Genomic DNA, 20,330 nt, shown 5'->3' with positions numbered 1-20,330 from the left:
AAAATATAAAATATAGACAAATTATGTGGGACGAATGGACTAATATAATAGAAAGACATTTGTAAAAAATAAAAATAAAAAATTATACAAATATAAAAATATTTTTAATATCAAATACAATAATCAAACTCGTAGAAAATAACCAAAGAAATATTAAATAAATTGTAGTATTATATTAAAAGAGGTTAAAGAAATCAAATAAAAATACATTTCAAGTAAATATTAAATAAAAAAATATTATCGTGTTTATATCAAATTATTTTAAATTAAATATAATTTAGATATTTTATTAAGTAAAATTAAAAAATATGAAGAACGAAAATTGAATAAATAATTCTACAAATTACTATTATTATATTGAACTAGTAATTATTATCTCATACTCTAATACATTAAAATAAATATAAAATTAAAATGGATCGATTAATATTATTCATTACAATCTCGTGAAGTAAACGGGTGTTTTTGTTTGGAGGTTTGGATTTTGAACTGGGTAAAAATTTTAAATTTGAATAGTTGTATGATATGACATAAATAAATATTGATGTGATGTTTTGAATATAAAATTAATTTTTAGTATAATATAAAAAATGAAAAATAAGTGTTTGATTTAATGTTTTTTTAGAAAAAAATTGAATGAATAGTGGATTGGAAATAGAATCCTCAAACAAACACACCCTAAACATAAAATTATCATCAACAATTATTAAAATATACTCCCTCCGTCCCACATAATTTGTCCCTATTTTCTATTTTCGTCCGTCCCACATAATTTGTCAATTTTTTTTTGGAAATATAATTATACACTTTAATTTAATTTTAAATTTTAAATTTTAAATTTTATAATTTTTTAATTTTAATTAAACTATTTAGTTATTTTAATCTTAATTCACAATTATTTTTATTATACGATAATTATTTTTACTAATACACTTCTTAATTATTTACTAATCACACTTTATCTAAATTCTCGTATTTACAGTAATAGACCCATAATACATGAGACGGAGGAAGTAATATTTATCATACTTCATAAGATAAAATAGTCATTACTTCTTTTTTTTTTTTTTTTTTTTTTGTCTTCTTCTTTACTGATTCGTTTGATTGTAAGATTAATCCAACAACACAAGTGAAGCCCGAGTACCTAGTCATTGTCCGAAAGTGTACATTTGGTAAATTCTCCATCTAATCTCATACCTAGCAAACTAAAGATGACAAAATAAAGTAAACTAAGTACGACAAAACAAAGTAAGTTACATTAGACGAACTATATTATATGATAATTGTTATATTACGTTGGAATTGACAATATGTGTGTAATATATTATATAATGTATTTATATTTTGCACGGAATTTTAAAAATTTTAGTATTGTATAATACAGTAGAAATAAAGGTAAAAAGACTACACTAATATTATTATTAGTATTATATAATTAAATGTATTGATATTTTTGTAATATATTATAAATTGAAAGAATATTTCTAATATTAATAGATAATATAATTACCAAAAATAGAAATTGATATGTTATCAACTGACCAAAATAAAAAATTAATGAGAAGCAGTATATTGTTATCATAGGAGTAGATCGATGCTGAATTTGATAAGCACCATTAATTAATTAATTTAATTAATTAATGCCGCCGAAGAGAAAGGATGGGTGAACTCGTCCGCATGGAGGCATTCTTAACGGTGAGTTTTTAGTTGTCGAAATTCAAGGCCTGGAAGCCCTAACCCTAATCAATCGGAATTCATCAACACAGAGATGATTGAATCCAATGGAGCAACGCAATCGACGGAGATTCGACGAAATCAGAGGCAAAGAGCAAAGTCAGGGACGAACGATGCAGATCGCCACGTATCCCATGCCTCCAAACAGTATATAAAGGTGCAGACGACCTCATCAATGGCGGCACCCACTCCAATAAGGCATATTGCCAGAAGGAGCCGCTCCGGCACCCTCTCCTCCCCGGCAATAATCCCAATAATAAGTAAATATACATTTACAGAAACCAAAACCCCAATCCAATCATCATTTTCAGTGCAGTGCAGATATGGCGGGGGCTAGCGGCAGGGCGATAATCTCCACGGCGGCGCTGGTGATATTCCTGGCGGCGGGTTGCCTCGCGGAGGATCCGTACAAGTTCTTCGAGTGGCACGTGACCTACGGCGAGGTTGCGCCGCTCGGAGTCCCCCGGCAGGGGATCCTCATCAACGGCCAATTTCCAGGCCCGAAGATCAACTGCACCTCCAACAATAACATTATCGTCAATGTCTTCAACCACCTGGAAGAGCCCCTGATCTTCACCTGGGCCGGAATTCAGCACCGGAAAAACTCCTGGCAGGACGGCACGCCGGGGACGATGTGCCCCATTCTCCCCGGCACCAATTACACTTACCATTTCCAGCCTAAGGACCAAATCGGAACTTACTTCTACTTTCCGACCGTCGGCCTCCAGCGGGCCTCCGGCGGGGTGGGGATGCTCCAGGTCCTCAGCCGGGATTTAATTCCGGTCCCGTTCGACACTCCGGCCGACGACTACTCAATCATCCTCGGCGATTGGTATAACAAAGACCACAAGACGCTGCAGAGGATTCTCGACGCCGGCCGCTCCATCGGCCGGCCGGACGGCGTCCATATCAACGGGAAGTCGTTTAAGGTCGGGGACACCGCCGCCGTGGCGTCACCGGATTTCAGTATGGAGGCCGGGAAAACTTACCGGTACCGCGTCTGCAACGCCGGGCTCCGGCTTTCGATCAATTTCCGATTCCAGGGGCACACGATGAAGCTCGTTGAGATGGAGGGATCACACACGGTGCAGAACATCTACGACTCCCTCGACCTCCACGTCGGCCAGTGCGCCTCCGTGCTGGTGGCGGCAGACAAGGCGGTGAAGGATTACTACTTTGTCGCCTCCACCAGGTTCTTCAAAGACGCCATGACAGCTGTCGCTGTCGTCCGTTACGCCGGAAGCAACATTCCGGCGAGCCCTGAGCTGCCGCTGCCCCCACCGGAGAACACCGAGGGGATCACATGGTCGATCAACCAATTCCGGTCATTCCGGTGGAATCTCACCGCCAGTGCCGCCCGGCCGAATCCACAGGGGAGCTACAAGTACGGGAAGATCAACATCACCCGGACTATCAAAATCGAGAACAACCGGTACGACTCGGACGGGAAGCTCCGATTCGGGATCAACGGCGTATCCCACGTCGACAGCGAGACGCCATTGAAGCTCGCTGAGTACTTCGGCGTCGCCGACAAGGTGTTCGTCTACGACCTGGTGAAGGACAACGATCCCTCCGCCACCAAGGTCGCGGCGGCGATCGCGCCGAGCGTGATGAACGCAAGCTTCAAGGGGTTCGTCGAGTTCATCTTCGAGAACCATGAGAAGACGATCCAGACGTGGCATCTCGACGGGTACTCGTTCTTCGCGGTGGCGATCGAGGCCGGCGTGTGGAGTCCGGAGAAAAGGAAGAACTACAACTTGTTGGATGCCGTTAGCCGGAACACGATCCAGGTGTACCCGAACACGTGGGCGGCGGCAGTGACGACGCTCGACAACGCCGGAATGTGGAACCTGAGGTCGGAGATGAGGGAGAGGGCGTACCTGGGGCAGCAGATGTACGTCAGCGTTTTGTCGCCGGAGAAGTCGCTGAGGGACGAGTACAACATTCCGGCGACGCAGCAGCTCTGCGGCATTGTCAAGGATCTGCCGAAGCCTGCGCCATATGTGTAATCAAATAATTTCTGAAACTCTTGTTGCTTACACTGTCTGCATTGTATTGTATCACACACGTTGGATGGAGGTTTTGGTTTCAATATATATTGAATTGCCGTTTGATGGGAGCCAACTTTTCTTGTTTGAGTTTGTCATATTTGAACACCTAATGGTAGCTGATTGGCACACATAGATTTAAATGGGTAAGATTAAAATGGGGTGACAAAGACGATCCATGAAATTATCAAGAAGATAACAAGAATGAGTATGAATTAACTCTCAATGTTAATCGCAGTGAAGGGGAGAAGTTGTTGCTTTACTGAAACTTTTTGTTAGATTTCCTCCGAATAATCAAGATACATTGTTTTTTTAGCCTAATTTTCTCAAATTTTACTATTTCTCGAAAAAAATATATTTTTTATTCTCACAAAATACTTTTTGCACGTAGTTTTAAAAATATTAGTATTATATTGAAATATAGTAAGAATAAAATTGAAATGACTAAAATAACTGATAATTGTAAGTTGTAAGGGTATTTGTAATGTTAAGTTGATAGTGCTGTTACTAAAAAAAATAAATACTTTGTTATGGGACGGACTAAAATAGAAAAATAAATATTTGTTATGGGACGGAGTTTGAGTTGAGATTTGAATAGTAAAATTTTTGAATTTGAATAATTGTATGATGTGATATAAATATGTGTTGAAGTGAGTTTTGAATGTAAAATTAATTTTTAGTGTAATATAAAAAATAAAAAATAGATATTTGATTTTATATTTTTGGGTGGCAAAAATGGGATGAATAGTGGATTTAAAATCCAATCCCCCAATCAAACACACCCAGTGTTTTTTTAATTAGTGATAAGCCGAAGTGATCCTTAAGCCTTACAAGTCAAGAGAGTTCTCTCATATTTACCAATGTGAGACAATATTTACTACTTTGCCTTCGATATAATTTCTAAAATCCATACCGGATCAATATCCAAATAGAAACTTCCAACCTACAACATAAAACCAATACGGACTTGGTTACCGGATTGGATATTGATTATGTATGAATTTTTGACATTATTATCTGCAAGGGAGTGTAAAGGCCATTCCATAATAATTATTGTCCATTTCTTAAAAACTTATGCAACTTAATATCTCTTATATTTTTGTATATATATACATCTCTTAAAAGAAAGAGATCCATAATTAGACTAATTATAATAAACATCTATTCAAATTCAAGCTTGAGTTCAAGTTTAACTACTCGTTCGAACTTGAGCCCGTGTTTTGTTGGCAAGATTAGCTTGAACACTCTGCTACTCGGCTCAACTTGACTGTCTATCTCTATAAAATGTTCGACGCCAACTGCGGTCTATATCTATTGCTAGTATCTATAATTTTATCAAATGTCTGCGAACCTTGGACACCACCCGGCACGTGAGAGAAACACGTGTGTCAGTTCTGTAAATCACCGAGCTGCCATCGTCTGCTTCTCCATAACTCTTCATGCCATCAACAGCCTGTGCTTCTTCAGTACTTCTTGGAACCTTGGAAATATTTACAGCCTGGAAGAACAGGAAACGAGTTACTTTGGACCGGGTTGTATTCCCACTAGTGTTCAAGATATGGCCATTTAAATAGTTGCTTATCTCACCTCATCAAATCGTTGAGTATTACAGTCCTGTATCCCGTGCAAGTAGTCTGGAAGAGGACATAAGATATACGAGATCAAAGCATCGAACATACCCTAGAACTAACAGATACACAATAAATGTCATCAACCTGAATACACTGTATCTTTAAATATCAACAAGCTCCGGGGCATCAATACGACAGAAAAAGGAGGGTGTTTGCTCAATTTCTTCCCAGAACTCATTTCAATATGCTCCACTTTGGTCGAATTGTCCCTGCTATTTTCTGATACTTCCTTAGCATTTTCAAAACTAGGATGGGGAGCAAAGTCCATCACCACAGGCGATCCGAGAGAGAGGATTGCCACCACTGGCACATATGCAGGTCCATCCTGGTGCGGCTGTTACGAAAATTCAAATTGCGAACACACAAATACACATCAGCCAGGTAAGAGTTGGAGGGATTTCTAAGACGGCACAAATCACACTATTATTTTAACCCCCTTTCTCGTGAGTCAAGCAAAGCAATGGGGCAGTACTCACCATAATTCCTTGGTCAGGGAGATATTCATTGATGAGCACGTGATTAATAGCTTTAGGAAACAAGTTCGATTCCTCACATATCCTTTGTGTGACCTCTTTGAGCCAACGTGGCACTGCAAAACAAAAGGAAATTCAACGCTTACCCAATATTACAAGACAGTATCATTTCATGGATCAAATGATATAATGATATAAATCTGCGAGACTAGCATTATCTAAAATACAAAGGTTCACATAGAATTCAGAAAACAATAATGAACTATGTGATGCAGTCGTAATGTGTCGAACCAAATCCCTTGAATCTCAATTTAAATCAACACCACCACATCAAGTAGGAGATTGGATAAGCAAAATGGGATTAGGGAAGCAAACCCTTTTGAACCGCTCCAGTTTCATATCAGCAAACTTCATATTAAACAATAGTTTTTGCGAAATAAAATAAGATAGATAGCAGTCTGGTTGTCTAGACAGAAGCAGCAATACTAATGCCATCTTCTTATGCTCAAACGAAAGCAGAATGGTTACATACAAGGGATGCAGACAGTCATCCACCAGATAACCACAATGAACGTAGTTAACAAGCGCGCTCTAAATAAATGGTTGCCTCCAAGTGAATGCATTTAGAAAACATTTACTCTAGTTGGTTCTAGGATGGTCATGCGCCACAGATACAGCTACAATTCCAATGTGCCTATGATTGGTGATGTGCTGTTTGCAAGACTCAAGTTTTCGCCTCTGATTTTCTTGCACTAGCATCTCATACAGTCACCAAATTTACACAATGAATGGCACCATAGTTACCGTTAGACTACTTGACAGTAGCTTGCATAGCTACTGGAGGCAGAATCAACATCAAGAAGAGCTTCTTAACCGCAACAATTGAACAAAATAGATGAGAATCCTTGCGCCGTAAGGAGGAGGGGGATCTCTAATCATACATGCTTCGATTATCTTTGAATTTTACTTTCAATGGCCAGCTATCAGTTTTACAAGTAGTTGCTCAGTTCATTAGATGATGAAACTATTGCCAAACAAAGCAGATTTATAAAGCAGGTTTAAGAGGAAGCAGGTAAGATTCAAGTGCATCAATAAGAGCAATGAGAGAAGAAACAAATGAACGGCAGCCATTTGCCTACTTACAATCTTGGGGAAGAAGACCCTTTTCGTGCACAACACCTCCTGCCATCAACAATTCACAGTCATTCAATCATGGACCACAATTTCTAAATACAGATGACACAGAGGCGCGTTTAGGCGGATATAAACCTAAAGTTCAAGTGCAGTAGCAGACGTACCCCAATTCTGCAGCCGCCTGTTCTTCAATGTTTTCCACTTGGAAATTGGAGCTCTGTAAATCTGCAAAACGAGCAGAAAAAGTAAGCCAGAAACTCCAAACCAACTACAAACCCAACCCCGTGCTCCTATTAACGCATATGCACATTATTCAAAAGCTGTTCTTCTTCCGTAGCAGTTATGTATTCTGGAATGTAGTAGACAGTGGGCACGGAGCCGACGACGTAGTCCTTCAACGAGCCTGTCAACCTTCCTTCTTCCATGAATGAATCCGGTGGATTTCTGCCTGCCATTTCCGCAGGCGAAACGAAGGAACTCTCTGGAACACAAACGATCGTTTAATGGGCCAATTGGGCCTTAATAAATGCACAAATATTATCGAACTTATTTCAAACAATATGGGCCTTTAAGTTAATGGGCCCAATGTGCGCCCAATATTGAATTTAATAATATTGGGTCGGGTTGACCTGAAATAAAACCCAACATTATTATTTTTTTAATTTTTATTTCGGAAAAAGATATTTCTTCGAGGATAAGGTTTGGCGGCTTCGTCGCCTTCGCTGGCTGGTGCTTCTTGTTGACTGTGATGAACAATTGATCACCTGACTTCACTGGGAGGGATACGTTCGAATACTGGGAGAATCGGAGTCTGTAAGTATGTCGAACGCTATAGTGAACGGAATAGCGGGTGCCGGTGGAGGTATTGTTGCGCAGATAATCACCTACCCTCTCCAGACGGTACGCTTTCCCATCTTCACTTTGTTTTGGGTATCGACTGATCTGAGTCTGTTATTTCTTATTTTGTTTCGATGTTATTATCCTTGACTTCGATTGGCTGCTTGGATAGTCGCTGCGGATATTTCGCTTTAGGAATTAGATGGAGATGCTGTTGTGGATTTGATGCTGATATTCTTCTTGTTCCTGTAGGTGAATACACGGCAACAAACGGAAAGAGTTTCTGAGAAGAGCTCGGGTTCATCCCCTGCTGCAAGCACGCTTGTTCAGCTCTTTCAGGTTGTTATTGTTGTTTGTTTGTGCGTGTGAGGTTATGGTTCGCTCATTCAACTTCATTGGATTTGCTAGGTGGTTAGAAATGAGGGCTTGGGAGGACTTTACAGCGGTCTTAAACCTTCTTTGCTTGGCACAGCCGCTTCTCAGGTAAAGTTTTTTGCCTCGATTTCTCTTCATTCTTCTTCAGTTTTTTATGTTGAAGGTTTCACATGTTCTATGTTTAATGGATTGTCTGGGATGTTGTTGTTCCAATTTGTTTGTGTCGGATTTCATTGTTATTTGATCTATGGCTTTTGACTGTGAAAGCCGTCTTTGGATTTGAGCATAATATACCTGTTTATGTCTTCGGCTGCGAACCTTTATATTACCCATTTGGAACATGCATCAGGGATGTCAACTCTTAACTAATACATGCTATTTTTAAGCTTCCAGGGTATCTATTATTCATTTTACCAGGCATTCAAAAACAAAGCTGAGGATATTGCTAGGGCAAACAAAAGAAAAGGACGGGGAGATGGCTCTCCGGGAATGTTTTCCTGGCTGCTTGTAGCTGCACTTGCTGGGTACTGTTTTGCTCATTATTTATTGACTGTCCCGCAGCTTGTTATAATCTCTCCTGTCTTGGACATGCTTCCAAATGTAACTTGGATTCGTTTTTGCCTCTTCCTGGATGCAAACTTATGTATGGCAGGTCTGTAAATGTTCTGCTGACCAATCCCATATGGGTACTTGTGACACGCATGCAGGTAGCATTCTTTCCAGCCAGTTAAATATGACCGCTTGATTATCAAGAATGGTGAAGTTCTTTTGTCCCATTCAATAAAAATGGTAAAGATGAATTTGACATACCCCTGTTTAGGCATGAAATATCAGCATTTTAAAGTGTTTGTTTGCCTTCTTCATATTTCTTGCAGCATACTTGATTATCTCCTCCAGATTTATACTATTTGTATTACTTGTAAAAGTGCACCAATAATCTGAAACTATACTGATGTTGAGACGATGACATTCCCAAGACAAAAATACCCTGTTAAGTAATAGCTTCAGGAGCATCACATCGGAGTAGGGAATAACTCATTCTACGAACAAAAATGTTTAGAAAGACGATGTTGTCAGATGACTCTAGCCAGACTCCTTTACTGTTCTATTGCACAAAGATTATTTTTTTGCATTTTTTTCTGCAGCTATTTTGAAAGCAATTGCAAATTGAAACTGCATGCAACAGTATTGACATCATCTGCTTCGACAATAGCATAATAGTTATTTTGAGGATATTCTGTGATTCTGTCTTACATTATGTATTTTTACTAGTAGACACACACTCAAGCAGAAAGAAAGATTGCGGAGGCAAAGAGGGAGGCTTTATTAAAGGAATATTCAAAGAATGTGTTGTTAAAGTCTTCTTTGTCAGAGGAATTGGCTGAACTTGATTCTGTAAAGCCACGTCCGTATGGAACATGTCAAGCGGTGAATATTGCTTCCTTTTTTATTTTATCTTTCTTGATTTTGCAAGAAACAGATATATGTTTATGGGGTAGTCCATACTTCTTCTATTTGGTTAAATGTAGGCTGAAAAAGTAACCGAGGCTTTATTCCCTCATGTTTGCAACACCCTTTTTGCACTATGTAATTTACAGTAAAAAGATTTTTCCAACCCATAAAAATCATTTATGGCGCCTAAATTCTACACAAAGCATCATAGCCAATCACTATTTTCCACTCCAAAAACTCAAATAAAAAACAACTCAAAACACTAAAACATCCAAAAACTCAATCAAACACACCCTTGCTTTTCCCGCTACTTTCTAGCTGATTGAAAACTATAATCTTTCCTGTTATTTTATATGTTCTCCTCTTTCTAATCTTCTTAATAAAGCTTCCATTTGGTTCTGTAGTAGGCATGCGAGGTCTACAATGAGTCTGGAATTGCTGGATTCTGGAAAGGCATCATTCCAACACTAATAATGGTTGGCATATACTTCTTTTTCGTAGATAATCAACTCAAAATTTTCTCTTAAGTTTCTTCCAAGACTATTTGAGTTTTCGCTTTCCAGGTGTGCAACCCATCAATTCAATTCATGATTTATGAGAGTTTGTTAAAGCGTCTGAGGGCTAGGCGAGCAGCAGGAAGAAAAGGCTCGATAAATATAACGGCTATGGAGGTAGTTATGTTGAGGTGGTGTGCAATTATTTTTTCCATTGTCAGATTGTTGAGTAGGAAAATGCCTCCAGATGTCTGAAAACCCATCGACTGTGTCAATCTCTTTTGTGCTTTTAGAGCCTGTTTATTTGCTTAAAATGCAAAGTTTCTGTTCCTGAAGACCGAAAATGATGCTTGTGAAGAAGCTGTATGGATGTATTAATTCTAGCTGTTAGATTATGTTAGATTTGGGGCACATATGGTTTGAATTTGATTGATTTAAAATTTATCCTGAATAGATTGAGATTGGTTTTATACCCTAGTAGTTGGGATTGCCGCAATAAGGTAGCTGTGGTGACAAAGAGATGGGGATCGGGATGGAGGAAATAGAGTTAGACATTATCATGTACCAATCTCTACCTCTTCGGAGAAATTTTTGTAGTTAAAATTTGTTAGCATTCAGAAAAAAAGAAGACCATGAATTCAATTGGTTCATGTTCATCGTCGACCAAGCTACATTGCCATCTTTTTGAGGGCTCATAACCACTGTTTAACCGTTCATTCCATTGTTCTTGTGCTAACAGATTTTCCTTGTTGGGGCTATGGCAAAACTTGGAGCAACTGTTTGCACATATCCTCTACTGGTGGTTAAGGTGAAATCATCGTAACTTAGAGCATCTATTTGCTCCCTCTTTTACATAGATGCAATCGTTAGCATATTCTACTTTTTTTAGGTGTCAGAGACAACATATATTTCTCTGCATGATTTATAAATTACAAACATGATATGATTAGAAATGGTGTTTGTGACCTATGATCACATTGCATGATTGAATCAATATCTATTCGCACGCCTTTAAAAGGCATAACTCCGTTCACAGACAACAATCAGTACAATTGGCGACATTATAATGCGATACATTTGTTACAATGCAGTCGAGACTTCAAGCAAAGCAGGAGATCGGTGGGAATGTTTCCCTCCGATATTCAGGTTCCATTTAGCTACCACCACACTCTATGTTCAGTTTCATCTCCATTTTTGTTTCCAGAAAACTCATACTTACTCGGCTTGCTTAGGCACTCTCGATGCGATCCTCAAGATGATCCGCTATGAAGGGATCGGATGCTTCTACAAGGGTATGCGGACGAAAATTGTGCAAAGTGTGTTTGCTGCATCTGTGCTCTTCATGGTGAAGGAGGAACTTGTTAAAGCCTATGATGCCATCTTCATCAAAAGACCTACTGCCATTGTTAAATGACACACCTCTACCAATTCTTCACTTTGATTAATTTCTCATATATATATATAGAGAGAGAGAAGAGAGAGAGAGAGAAGAGAGAGAGAGAGAGAGATAGGGGATGTTTGTGCCAACAAAAGTTGCTTTGATCTTCATTGTTCTTAAGAGTTTGTAGACATTGTTGTGGCAAAATTATTTATAAGCCTGTATGGTTTGGACAGTTTGTACTTTTTTTAAAAAAATATTGATAAATGAAAAAAATTCACAGGCTTGAAAGACTTGATGTAAAAATATTATTTATAATTAAAAATAAATTATATTATGATTATTATTATTATTATTATTATTATTATATAATTAATAATAGTTTGGGACTGGATTGAATGGCAGTGTAGTATAAATTGGCGTGGGAGAAGTTGTGGTAGCTTTGCTGCGTTCGCCCGTTGAATCAGAACCAGATCCGATCTGTCATCTGATTTCAAGGGAAGAGCAACGATCAAGAAGAAGAAGAAAGCGGAAGCGGAAGGAGAGAGGAAGAAGAGCAGAGCTGGAGCCGGTACAGGAGACGCAGTCATTGAAGCCTGCCGGAGGAGGAGGAGGAGGAGGAAACGGCCAGATTCGATATCGATCGCCATCCGCTGCCGAACTCTTAGATGCCCAGCAGCAAGTGCAGATGGAGAAGGCTCTGAAGCGCAACAGGCAGCAGGAATCTTTGCCCGATAAGATTCAGCGATGGCGTGGTCCTATACTCTTGGTTTTGGTCCCTCTCCTGCTCATCTCCTTCGTGCTGTTTCTGATGCCAGTCAGTTCCCCCTCCGAATCCGTCTCCCGCAAGTTTTCGCCGGACTTCCTCGCCAAGCGATACGCCGTCATTTTCGACGCCGGTAGCTCCGGGAGCAGGGTGCACGTCTTCTGCTTCGATCACAATCTCGATCTCGTCCCAATCGGACAAGATCTTGAGCTTTTTCTCAAGGTAATTTCTGTGCTTCATCTGCATTGCAGCCATCTTTAAGGTATCAATTTATGCATTTGATTTTCTAGTTATTCTTTAGATCTAGGCTACTTCTGGTTTTGTTTGAATTGATTGTTAATTTATCAATGCCTAATTCTCAGTTACACGCTGTTTAAAGCTGATCTAGAAAAGCATTTCTTTGATTTTACATGGAAGTAAACTCTATCCCATGGGATTATCCTTCTTGATTTGCGGCCATGGCCTCCAAAAACCAATCAATACATCGATGCGTTTTTCAATTGAGTAAAAATTTCCCCGAATCCATACTCTCTTATTCGTGATTAGTCTCTGTATTTGATTCTGAATTGCTTTTTTGTTATAGAAAGAAATCTATATTTGTACTCTTTTTTCTGTCTTGATCAAAATTGTCTCTGTAGACGAAAGGAGGTTTGAGTAAATATGCAAAGGACCCTGTGGCTGCTGCCAATTCACTCTCATCTCTTCTTGAACAAGCAGAAGCAGCTGTTCCCAAAGAGCTGCGTCCAAAAACACCTGTCAGGGTTGGGGTATGGCTTTTTGACAGAAGGATTTATGTGAGACTGATTATTCCCTTGAATATGTAGATACTTAATTGTTTCAATGATGTCGATGCAGGCTACTGCAGGTCTGAGACAATTGGAGGGTGATACATCTGACAGGATTTTGCAAGCAGTAATTACATGATCCAAAACCTCCTTAAAATATATATAGTTATGCTGTGTTTTTATAAGTGCAGCCTAGTTACACATCTAAACTTCTGCAAGGTGCGGGATTTTTTGAAGAATAAAAGCTCCCTCAAGTCCAGGTCTGACTGGGTCACAGTTTTGGATGGAAACCAGGAAGGTGCTTATCAATGGGTATGGAAAAACATTTCTTTGCAGCAGAATCTTATGAATTTTTTAGCTATAAACTGTGGTTGTCAAAGGGCTTGAGACTTGACAGTTACGGATGAGAATCATGCACAAGCAAGCAGTTAGCAGTCCTCAAGTCTACATATTTTTAGTTTAAAATGATAGAAAGAGTAGACTATAAATATGTGGATTTATCTGGAGTAAGTGTCTTGATGTTCAACTGGACTATAATTTTTTTTTTTTTTTTTTGTAGTCTCAGTTGACCTGTAAACGGACTTTTAACAATCTCAGATAGTGGGACGGGTTTAGCATTAATTTGTAACTAGGTAATTTTTCTTGAGTAGGAACTTCTGTATAAATAGATTCTAAAATGTAACTATTATATTTCTAAATAGGACTCTAATATTAAGTTTCAATATAATAGAACAGCCTCGAGTTGAAAAAGAAAGGAATGCCAACTTCTTGTTTCCTGTTCAGTTTAACTATTCTGTAAGTTGGTCTTGTGTGGCGAGGATAGGTCTCTTTAATATCTAGCACAAGTATGAAATATGTTTATTTACTTGGTTGTGTGAAAAGTGCATGTTTAGTACATTGCATTTGACTTTGGTAGTTCTAAAAACATCTTGCTTTACACTAAAATATATGAATAATTGTTTCAACAAACTTACAGTTAGATTATCACTTACTATATATACTTTGGTGTCAAAGAATCAATCTATTAATAAGTAATTTCTACAATCAGTGTTTATTCTAAATTAGATTCAAGTATTATAGTTGTTTAAGAATATATATACACACTGCCAAAGGTTCCTGAAGGGAAAAAAGAACATAGATCCCCTGTATAATATAGCACACCTGGGAGATGTTATATGTTGTTTTATGTGTTCCAAAAACCTGAGTTTCCAAATGATAAAGTGTATTAAGTATATGGAATTCATGCATACAAATAATTGCAGCAGATCTAATTCTCTTGCCTCTATCCCAAGTATGCTGGCTGCTTATGTATTACCTTTCTTTACAGGTGACCATTAACTACCTATTAGGAAATTTGGGTCAAAAATATTCTAAGACGGTTGGTGTGGTTGATCTTGGGGGTGGTTCTGTACAAATGGCATATGCCATCTCAGATTCAGATGCTGCTAAGGCTCCAAAGCCATCTGAAGGGGAGGATGCATATGTGCAACCAATGTATCTCAAAGGAGAACAATATCACCTCTATGTGCACAGGTATCTTCTCCTTCGTAGGTGCTGTCACATAGGTGTGTTTACTTCTGTTTTGGGCATTTTGTGTTGTTTTGGATTTGATTTTTTTAGTGGAAAATAGATGTTGGATGTGTGTGTGTGTGTGTGTGATTTTTTTATTTTTTTTATTTTTTTGGTGAGGAAAAGTTAATTTTTCTGTAGATTGCATAGTATGAAAGTAAGGATGAAAAGCAAGTGAACACACCCTTGTGTCTGCAAATGATGTTAGTTAAGAGCGTTTTGCATGCTGGTTTCTTTCATTGCTTATCATTATTTCCCATATGCAGTTATCTGCGCTATGGTTTACTGGCAGCTCGGGCTGAGATTTTGAAGGTTGATCAAGGAGTTGATAACCCATGTATATTGTCTGGTTATAATGGTGCGTATACATTTTGGATGCTGCATTATTTTTCCAATCCCTTCTCCCCAATTCCACTCTTCTTACTCAAGTCTTATTTCTTGACAAACCACTGAGTGGAGAATGTGGTGACATAGAGCTAACAAACAACTTTGAACCTTCTGGGTTCTCTGACTTCTGTAATAAAGTAAAAATCATAGTCATCACCTCTGAGGCTTTGACATGTTACACGGATATTGCTTGTGTCTGTTTACCATTACTAATAGCCTTATAGAGTCTTTTCTGATGGTGAACTAAATACCTGGAGTTTTGATATATCCGATGGTATAATGTAAATATCCTACTCATGAGCACTTAGTGTTGTTAGTGTAACAGGTCAAGCTACATGGTTTAACATTGCATCTTGATCATTCTCTTTCCTTACTAGTCGTAGCAATTAGATGATGGTGATAATGCTGAAGATGCTAATTGCCTGTGACTGAATACGTGGCATTTTGACGGCATTTTGACATAGGCGTGTGGCTGATCTCAGAGTATCATTACTGAATGCTGCCAAAAGTAATTAATATATTAATTTAACCTTCCTGATGATTTGAGTGAAATGATAGAAATAGTTTTTAAAGTCTTCACTCATAGTGGATATGGGGTGGAAAAAAAACATACTAGATTAAGTTCAGTGTAAATGGAGGAAATTTATTTCTGGTTGAAATGAAAGGAAAGTTACCTCTTTGTAATATTTACCCCATTCATTATAATTGCCCCTTTCTTCATTGCTTCTCTTAAAGAATTAATAAACTTTTGAATGGTTTGTTTCTAAACAATTGTGATGAGAGGTGCTGGTTAAAAAAGAAAAAATAAACATTTTCCGTTCTTTCTATTGACCAGGTACTGATGAATTGTTCATTTTGCAGGTTCTTACAAATATGGCCAATCAACCTATAGGGCTTCAGCTCCACAGTCTGGTTCAAACCTCAACAAGTGTAGGGAACTTGCTATTAAGGCTCTGAAAATCAACGAATCAACATGTACACACATGAAATGCACATTTGGGGGTGTTTGGAACGGTGGGGGAGGTGACGGCCAGAAAAATTTATTTGTTGCTTCATTTTTCTATGATAGAGCTGCTGAGGTAAAGGCAAAGGCAATTCATAAATATGCAGTTACAAGTGTTTGCCCTCAACCCCTCATTTCTGATTTCTGTCTGGTATTTTTTCAAATGGTTGGTGTGCTTTAGGCTGGTTTTGTGAATCCAAGCTTGCCTGTAGCGAAAGTTCGTCCACATGATTTTGAGGATGCAGCTAAACATGCTTGTGAATCAAATATGGAGAATGGCAGGTCAACTTTTCCTAATGTGGAAGAAGACAACCTGCCATACTTGTGCATGGACCTTGTGTATCAATTAACATTGCTCGTTGATGGTTTTGGTGAGTGAGCTAGCTAGCTAGCTTGTGTTTCTTCTGCCGGACAAGTATGATGAATGATGATTATTATTATACCTAATTGTGTCGTAACGTTGTATGTATTTTGACAGGCCTGGATCCTTGGCAAAAGATTACCTTGGTGAAAAAGGTTAAATATGGCGATTCTCTAGTTGAAGCCGCATGGCCCCTGGGGAGTGCTATTGAGGTTTTGTCGTCACCGATATAAGTATAATATTAATAATCTTTATTATTTTTTTTAAAAGATTCATGGCTTGTGCTATTATTAGTCAGTGAATCAATCCCCAGGGCAGGCAGGCATATGCATGTCATCGACCTAGCTATGAAGTTCTTCTACCACAAAGAAAGCCCTCCTAGTTTTTATTATCTATCTCTCTCTTTTGATTGAAAATAAAGATTTGATTGATAACTTAGGAAAAATAGTGTAAGCAAAAGAGGATGATGATCATTCACCATATGTTCATTGTGACGGAAATTTATTTGTATCTTTTTTTTTCCTCATTTCTTGCCTGTGTGTTGCTTTGTGGAGGTGTCTGTCTGTGTCTGTTTTGCTGTAGATGATGATGAGATCACACAATAAGGTATGCAAGTTTTTTTTATGGAATCTTGCATGAGATATATAATATAATCACAATAGGAAGGGTCAAGTGTATTATAGAGGACACAGATTTGGGAGTTGAATTTGATGTTTGAAATACTATCCATTTTGTCGTTAAAATTTTGTGCAAAATACAAATTGATAGGTAATTACCTTTCAATTTGTAATATATTATTACTTATCATGGAATACTAAAGTTAGTTTAATCTTTTAACTTTCTACTGGATAGATATGAGACAGAGGGAATAGGAAAAGATTTATCTGAATGAGGAAAAGTTGTGTACGGTGGAAGTCCGCTGCAAATCTATAACCAACTAAACACTATTTGGATATGTTTCTTGGGGCAATATAAATCTTTGATTTTGATTTTTTTTTTAAAAAAAAAGAAAATAGAAAATAAACTTTTATATAATATTGTATATCTGATTTGATCGATTGTGGGATAAAAAGAATTGTGCCAAATTTACACCCAACTCAGGTCAGACAGACACACTACACTACTGCAGACTGCATTTTTGTGCTGTGATTAAGCTTATTTTATCACATAAAACAGTAAGTAACACATGACGTCGCCTTGTGCCAACCCATTTCCTTCCACTATTCTATTCCTGTCCTGTCCTGTTCTGCCATTTTGGCAAAATTCACTATAAAATGATGTAGTAAGTAATTCACAAATTATAATAATACGTATATACTACTAATGAAGAAACATTTCTTCTTTACCATTAACATCGACTGTGCACTGCAGGAAGTATACAAACAAAAGATACATTAGACTGAGTTGCAGGGACATCAGAAGGTTGATGATTCTTGAAACACTCCTCTGCCCATGTACCTGCACTTTGGACATTATACAAACAATCCATTCGTTATATACAAGATATATGTAAGCAAATAATGTCAAGCCACTACTCCAAGATCCAACCTTCAATTATATCGAGACTAAGATCAGCAATCAACCTCACTGGTCAGCAGCTGCTCCGCCGTAGTAATCCACCATAAGCTTGTTCAGTTTGTGATTGCTAATCCTCTGCTGGTAGACTCTGTCGTCTTCCGAGCTGCATTTCATTGTAAAAACCGAATAATCGATATATGTATATGTTGGATTGTTGTCGTGGACTAACTTAACAACTTACATGGCTGCTGTTGATGGTGGAGGTAAGAGCCTCGAGGCTAACTTCTGGACGTCCCTCGTGCAGCTGATTGTGCGGTTGAAGCAGAGGTATCGGCCATAGGAAGATGGGTCCTCAAACACACAGATGTGAGCATCTACCAAGAACTTGAGATCTACTGTCACGAAAACTCCATCTTTAAACATTTCGGCGGCGCCCAACAAGTAGGGGTCTTTAATGCTCAGATCTTGACACATCAACAGCCCTCCATTGATGGACACCATGTTCACACCTCTGTCCATTGCCAGTGCCCAAGCTGTCCTCTCCGCCATGGTCTTCGACACACCGTGCCACAACTGCGCACCGTAATTGTCATCAGCACACATATAAAGCAATGGAATAGATTGCTTTGCCTAAAGCATTGTTCTTAATCAGGTTGCTAATCAGGAGTAGTGTACATCACCTTGAGCTTTTTACAGAAGTTAATGTCGCTCCAGTTCCGTTCGTCCATACGAGAATCAGATGGTGTTGGTGGGGCATCACTGCGCTGGCAATCCCTCCAGATGACAGCTGTGGCCGACGACGTAAAGACAACCTTGTCGATGCTTTCTGTTTGAGCACATGCTTCCAGCACATTGTGTGCTGCTCTTACTTCCAATTCACCTATCAACTCCTGCACCAACATTACAATTTAGATGCGCTAAGAACAGTCCGAAAAACTAGGTAAAATCAATTCAAAGTTCTAATCCTCTTTTCGAAACAAATGAACTGTAAAATTTTCTAATCGAAGAAAAAGTTGAGAATCGCACTACAAGCAACAGAGTCGGTTAATCTAAGTTCCTCCGCCTAGAGAGAGTTTTCCCTACTTTCCTTTGAATCATTTTATTATGCTCATGGAGACGATGACCAGGACAATCAGGTATACCGGAATTATTCGACCAGAAGGATAATTCCTCGATTAAAGCATAGAGTAATTAAAAAATAAAAAATGATAATGATCGCGATGCAAATAAGGAAAAGATGTATGTATTACATCGTAAGTAGGATGATCGGAAGGAAGCTCAAAAGAGTAAAACAAGGCACAACATCCCCTGAGTGCGTCCGTGATGCTGTGATAATCCAATGGATCTGAATGGAACACCCTCAGGCTGTCATTTTCGCTCCACTCTCCTTTGTAACGCTCCAAATCATCTGAAAAATCACAACTAATTCCAATGAGTTCGTAGCGATGAATATTCTGATTTCAACACAGCTGCCTCCAACAAAACGAAAGGCAATCGGAATACAGCATATATGTACAAATAGGCAGAAACGCTGCCGAAAGATAACATCAATGGAGCGAGATACACAGAAGAAAATCGAGAAAAAAAAAAAAAACAATTACGGCGAGAGTGAAGCGCGGCGTGAACGATGTAACCGTCGAGTAAAAGTCGGTCAACGAGAGCAGACCCTAGCCTTCCCGATGCATCCATAACGCACACCGTCTTCTTCCCCGCAGCTGTCGCCATGCCTGTCTGAATCTCACAAAAAAATACCAGACTACACTCACACACACGCCGATCAAAACACAGAGAATTCGCCTCCGAATTGAAACCTCAAAATCCCCAGAACCTCAAACACTCAGACACACGCCTACGCATCTGCATCCATACATACATACAGACATATATACATGCATCACCACATTGAAATTAACTGGATAGGCTGTGCCTGCTCATTCAGTGCTGCTTGCCTTCATCTTCAACCCTCTTTATTGCGCAGCGCAATAAATACAGAAGAAATTTGGAGAGAGAGAAAAGATAGGCAGCGCGTGGCCATTGAAAGAGAGTGAAGTGTTGCAGTTGCAGGAAGCTGGGAGTAGTTAGCAGACGGATGGTTGGGAAGCTGGTAGATGCAATCCTACGTGGACAGATGGACGGTTGGATCATCGTTTCCTGATGCCAACCCTACCCTACCCCACCCCACCCCCCCTCGAAAAATATTTTTTTATTTATTAATTTAAGTTATCGTCTTACATTGTCAATGGCCTTCTTCCCCTCCTTGCCACCCGTTACAACAAACTTTGTGCGTGCGGTTCACGTGCCAAAATTTTATCGGAGGGAGGACAAGAACAAGGTTACGTTTTCAAACAGCTCACGCACGTGTTTTACCTATTTGATTCAAACTTT

At 38.8% G+C, this 20,330-nt stretch overlaps 5 protein-coding genes across 8 annotated transcripts; 3 read left to right on the top strand and 2 right to left on the bottom strand.

The window, feature by feature from the left end:
* Nucleotides 1-1,937: 1,937 nt before the first annotated feature.
* Nucleotides 1,938-3,851, top strand: LOC127259771 (L-ascorbate oxidase homolog). The gene has a single exon (XM_051287356.1). It carries the CDS (start codon nt 2,058-2,060, stop codon nt 3,741-3,743), a length of 1,686 nt encoding a protein of 561 aa, XP_051143313.1. The 5' UTR covers nt 1,938-2,057; the 3' UTR covers nt 3,744-3,851.
* A 1,070-nt stretch (nt 3,852-4,921) lies between these two features.
* Nucleotides 4,922-7,516, bottom strand: LOC127259266 (uncharacterized). The gene is made up of 7 exons (XM_051286473.1): nt 7,329-7,516; nt 7,185-7,245; nt 7,030-7,068; nt 5,890-6,002; nt 5,498-5,747; nt 5,370-5,416; nt 4,922-5,280 (listed from the first exon to the last, which is right to left on the bottom strand). The coding sequence occupies exons 1-7, from the start codon at nt 7,473-7,475 to the stop codon at nt 5,107-5,109; spliced, it is 831 nt and encodes a 276-aa protein (XP_051142430.1). The 5' UTR covers nt 7,476-7,516; the 3' UTR covers nt 4,922-5,106.
* A 190-nt stretch (nt 7,517-7,706) lies between these two features.
* Nucleotides 7,707-11,791, top strand: LOC127259230 (peroxisomal nicotinamide adenine dinucleotide carrier-like). The gene is made up of 11 exons (XM_051286406.1): nt 7,707-7,920; nt 8,110-8,196; nt 8,266-8,340; nt 8,626-8,756; nt 8,885-8,939; nt 9,508-9,660; nt 10,092-10,160; nt 10,248-10,355; nt 10,918-10,986; nt 11,270-11,324; nt 11,411-11,791. Exons 1-11 carry the CDS (start codon nt 7,840-7,842, stop codon nt 11,590-11,592), a joined length of 1,065 nt encoding a protein of 354 aa, XP_051142363.1. The 5' UTR covers nt 7,707-7,839; the 3' UTR covers nt 11,593-11,791.
* A 180-nt stretch (nt 11,792-11,971) lies between these two features.
* Nucleotides 11,972-16,953, top strand: LOC127259229 (apyrase 2-like). The gene is made up of 9 exons (XM_051286405.1): nt 11,972-12,544; nt 12,961-13,089; nt 13,178-13,234; nt 13,327-13,419; nt 14,435-14,640; nt 14,943-15,034; nt 15,925-16,142; nt 16,248-16,437; nt 16,545-16,953. Exons 1-9 carry the CDS (start codon nt 12,245-12,247, stop codon nt 16,658-16,660), a joined length of 1,401 nt encoding a protein of 466 aa, XP_051142362.1. The 5' UTR covers nt 11,972-12,244; the 3' UTR covers nt 16,661-16,953.
* A 520-nt stretch (nt 16,954-17,473) lies between these two features.
* LOC127259231 (cinnamoyl-CoA reductase-like SNL6) lies at nt 17,474-19,990 on the bottom strand. Of its 4 annotated transcripts, none has more exons than XM_051286408.1 (6): nt 19,547-19,990; nt 19,196-19,353; nt 18,626-18,835; nt 18,187-18,518; nt 17,976-18,108; nt 17,474-17,890 (listed from the first exon to the last, which is right to left on the bottom strand). In XM_051286408.1, the coding sequence occupies exons 1-5, from the start codon at nt 19,668-19,670 to the stop codon at nt 18,012-18,014; spliced, it is 921 nt and encodes a 306-aa protein (XP_051142365.1). In that variant the 5' UTR covers nt 19,671-19,990; the 3' UTR covers nt 17,474-17,890; nt 17,976-18,011. The 4 variants fall into 4 exon arrangements, with proteins under 4 accessions (XP_051142365.1, XP_051142364.1, XP_051142367.1 ...); XM_051286407.1 differs by having other exon boundaries at nt 17,474-17,885; XM_051286410.1 differs by having other exon boundaries at nt 18,011-18,108.
* Nucleotides 19,991-20,330: the final 340 nt, after the last annotated feature.

The sequence above is a fragment of the Andrographis paniculata genome, unplaced genomic scaffold, assembly GCF_009805555.1.
Source record: "Andrographis paniculata isolate CXL003 unplaced genomic scaffold, ASM980555v1 Contig60END, whole genome shotgun sequence".
Classification (NCBI taxonomy): domain Eukaryota; kingdom Viridiplantae; phylum Streptophyta; class Magnoliopsida; order Lamiales; family Acanthaceae; genus Andrographis; species Andrographis paniculata.
Note: the sequence above shows the minus strand (reverse complement) of the source record. Positions and strands in the feature narration are given on the sequence as shown.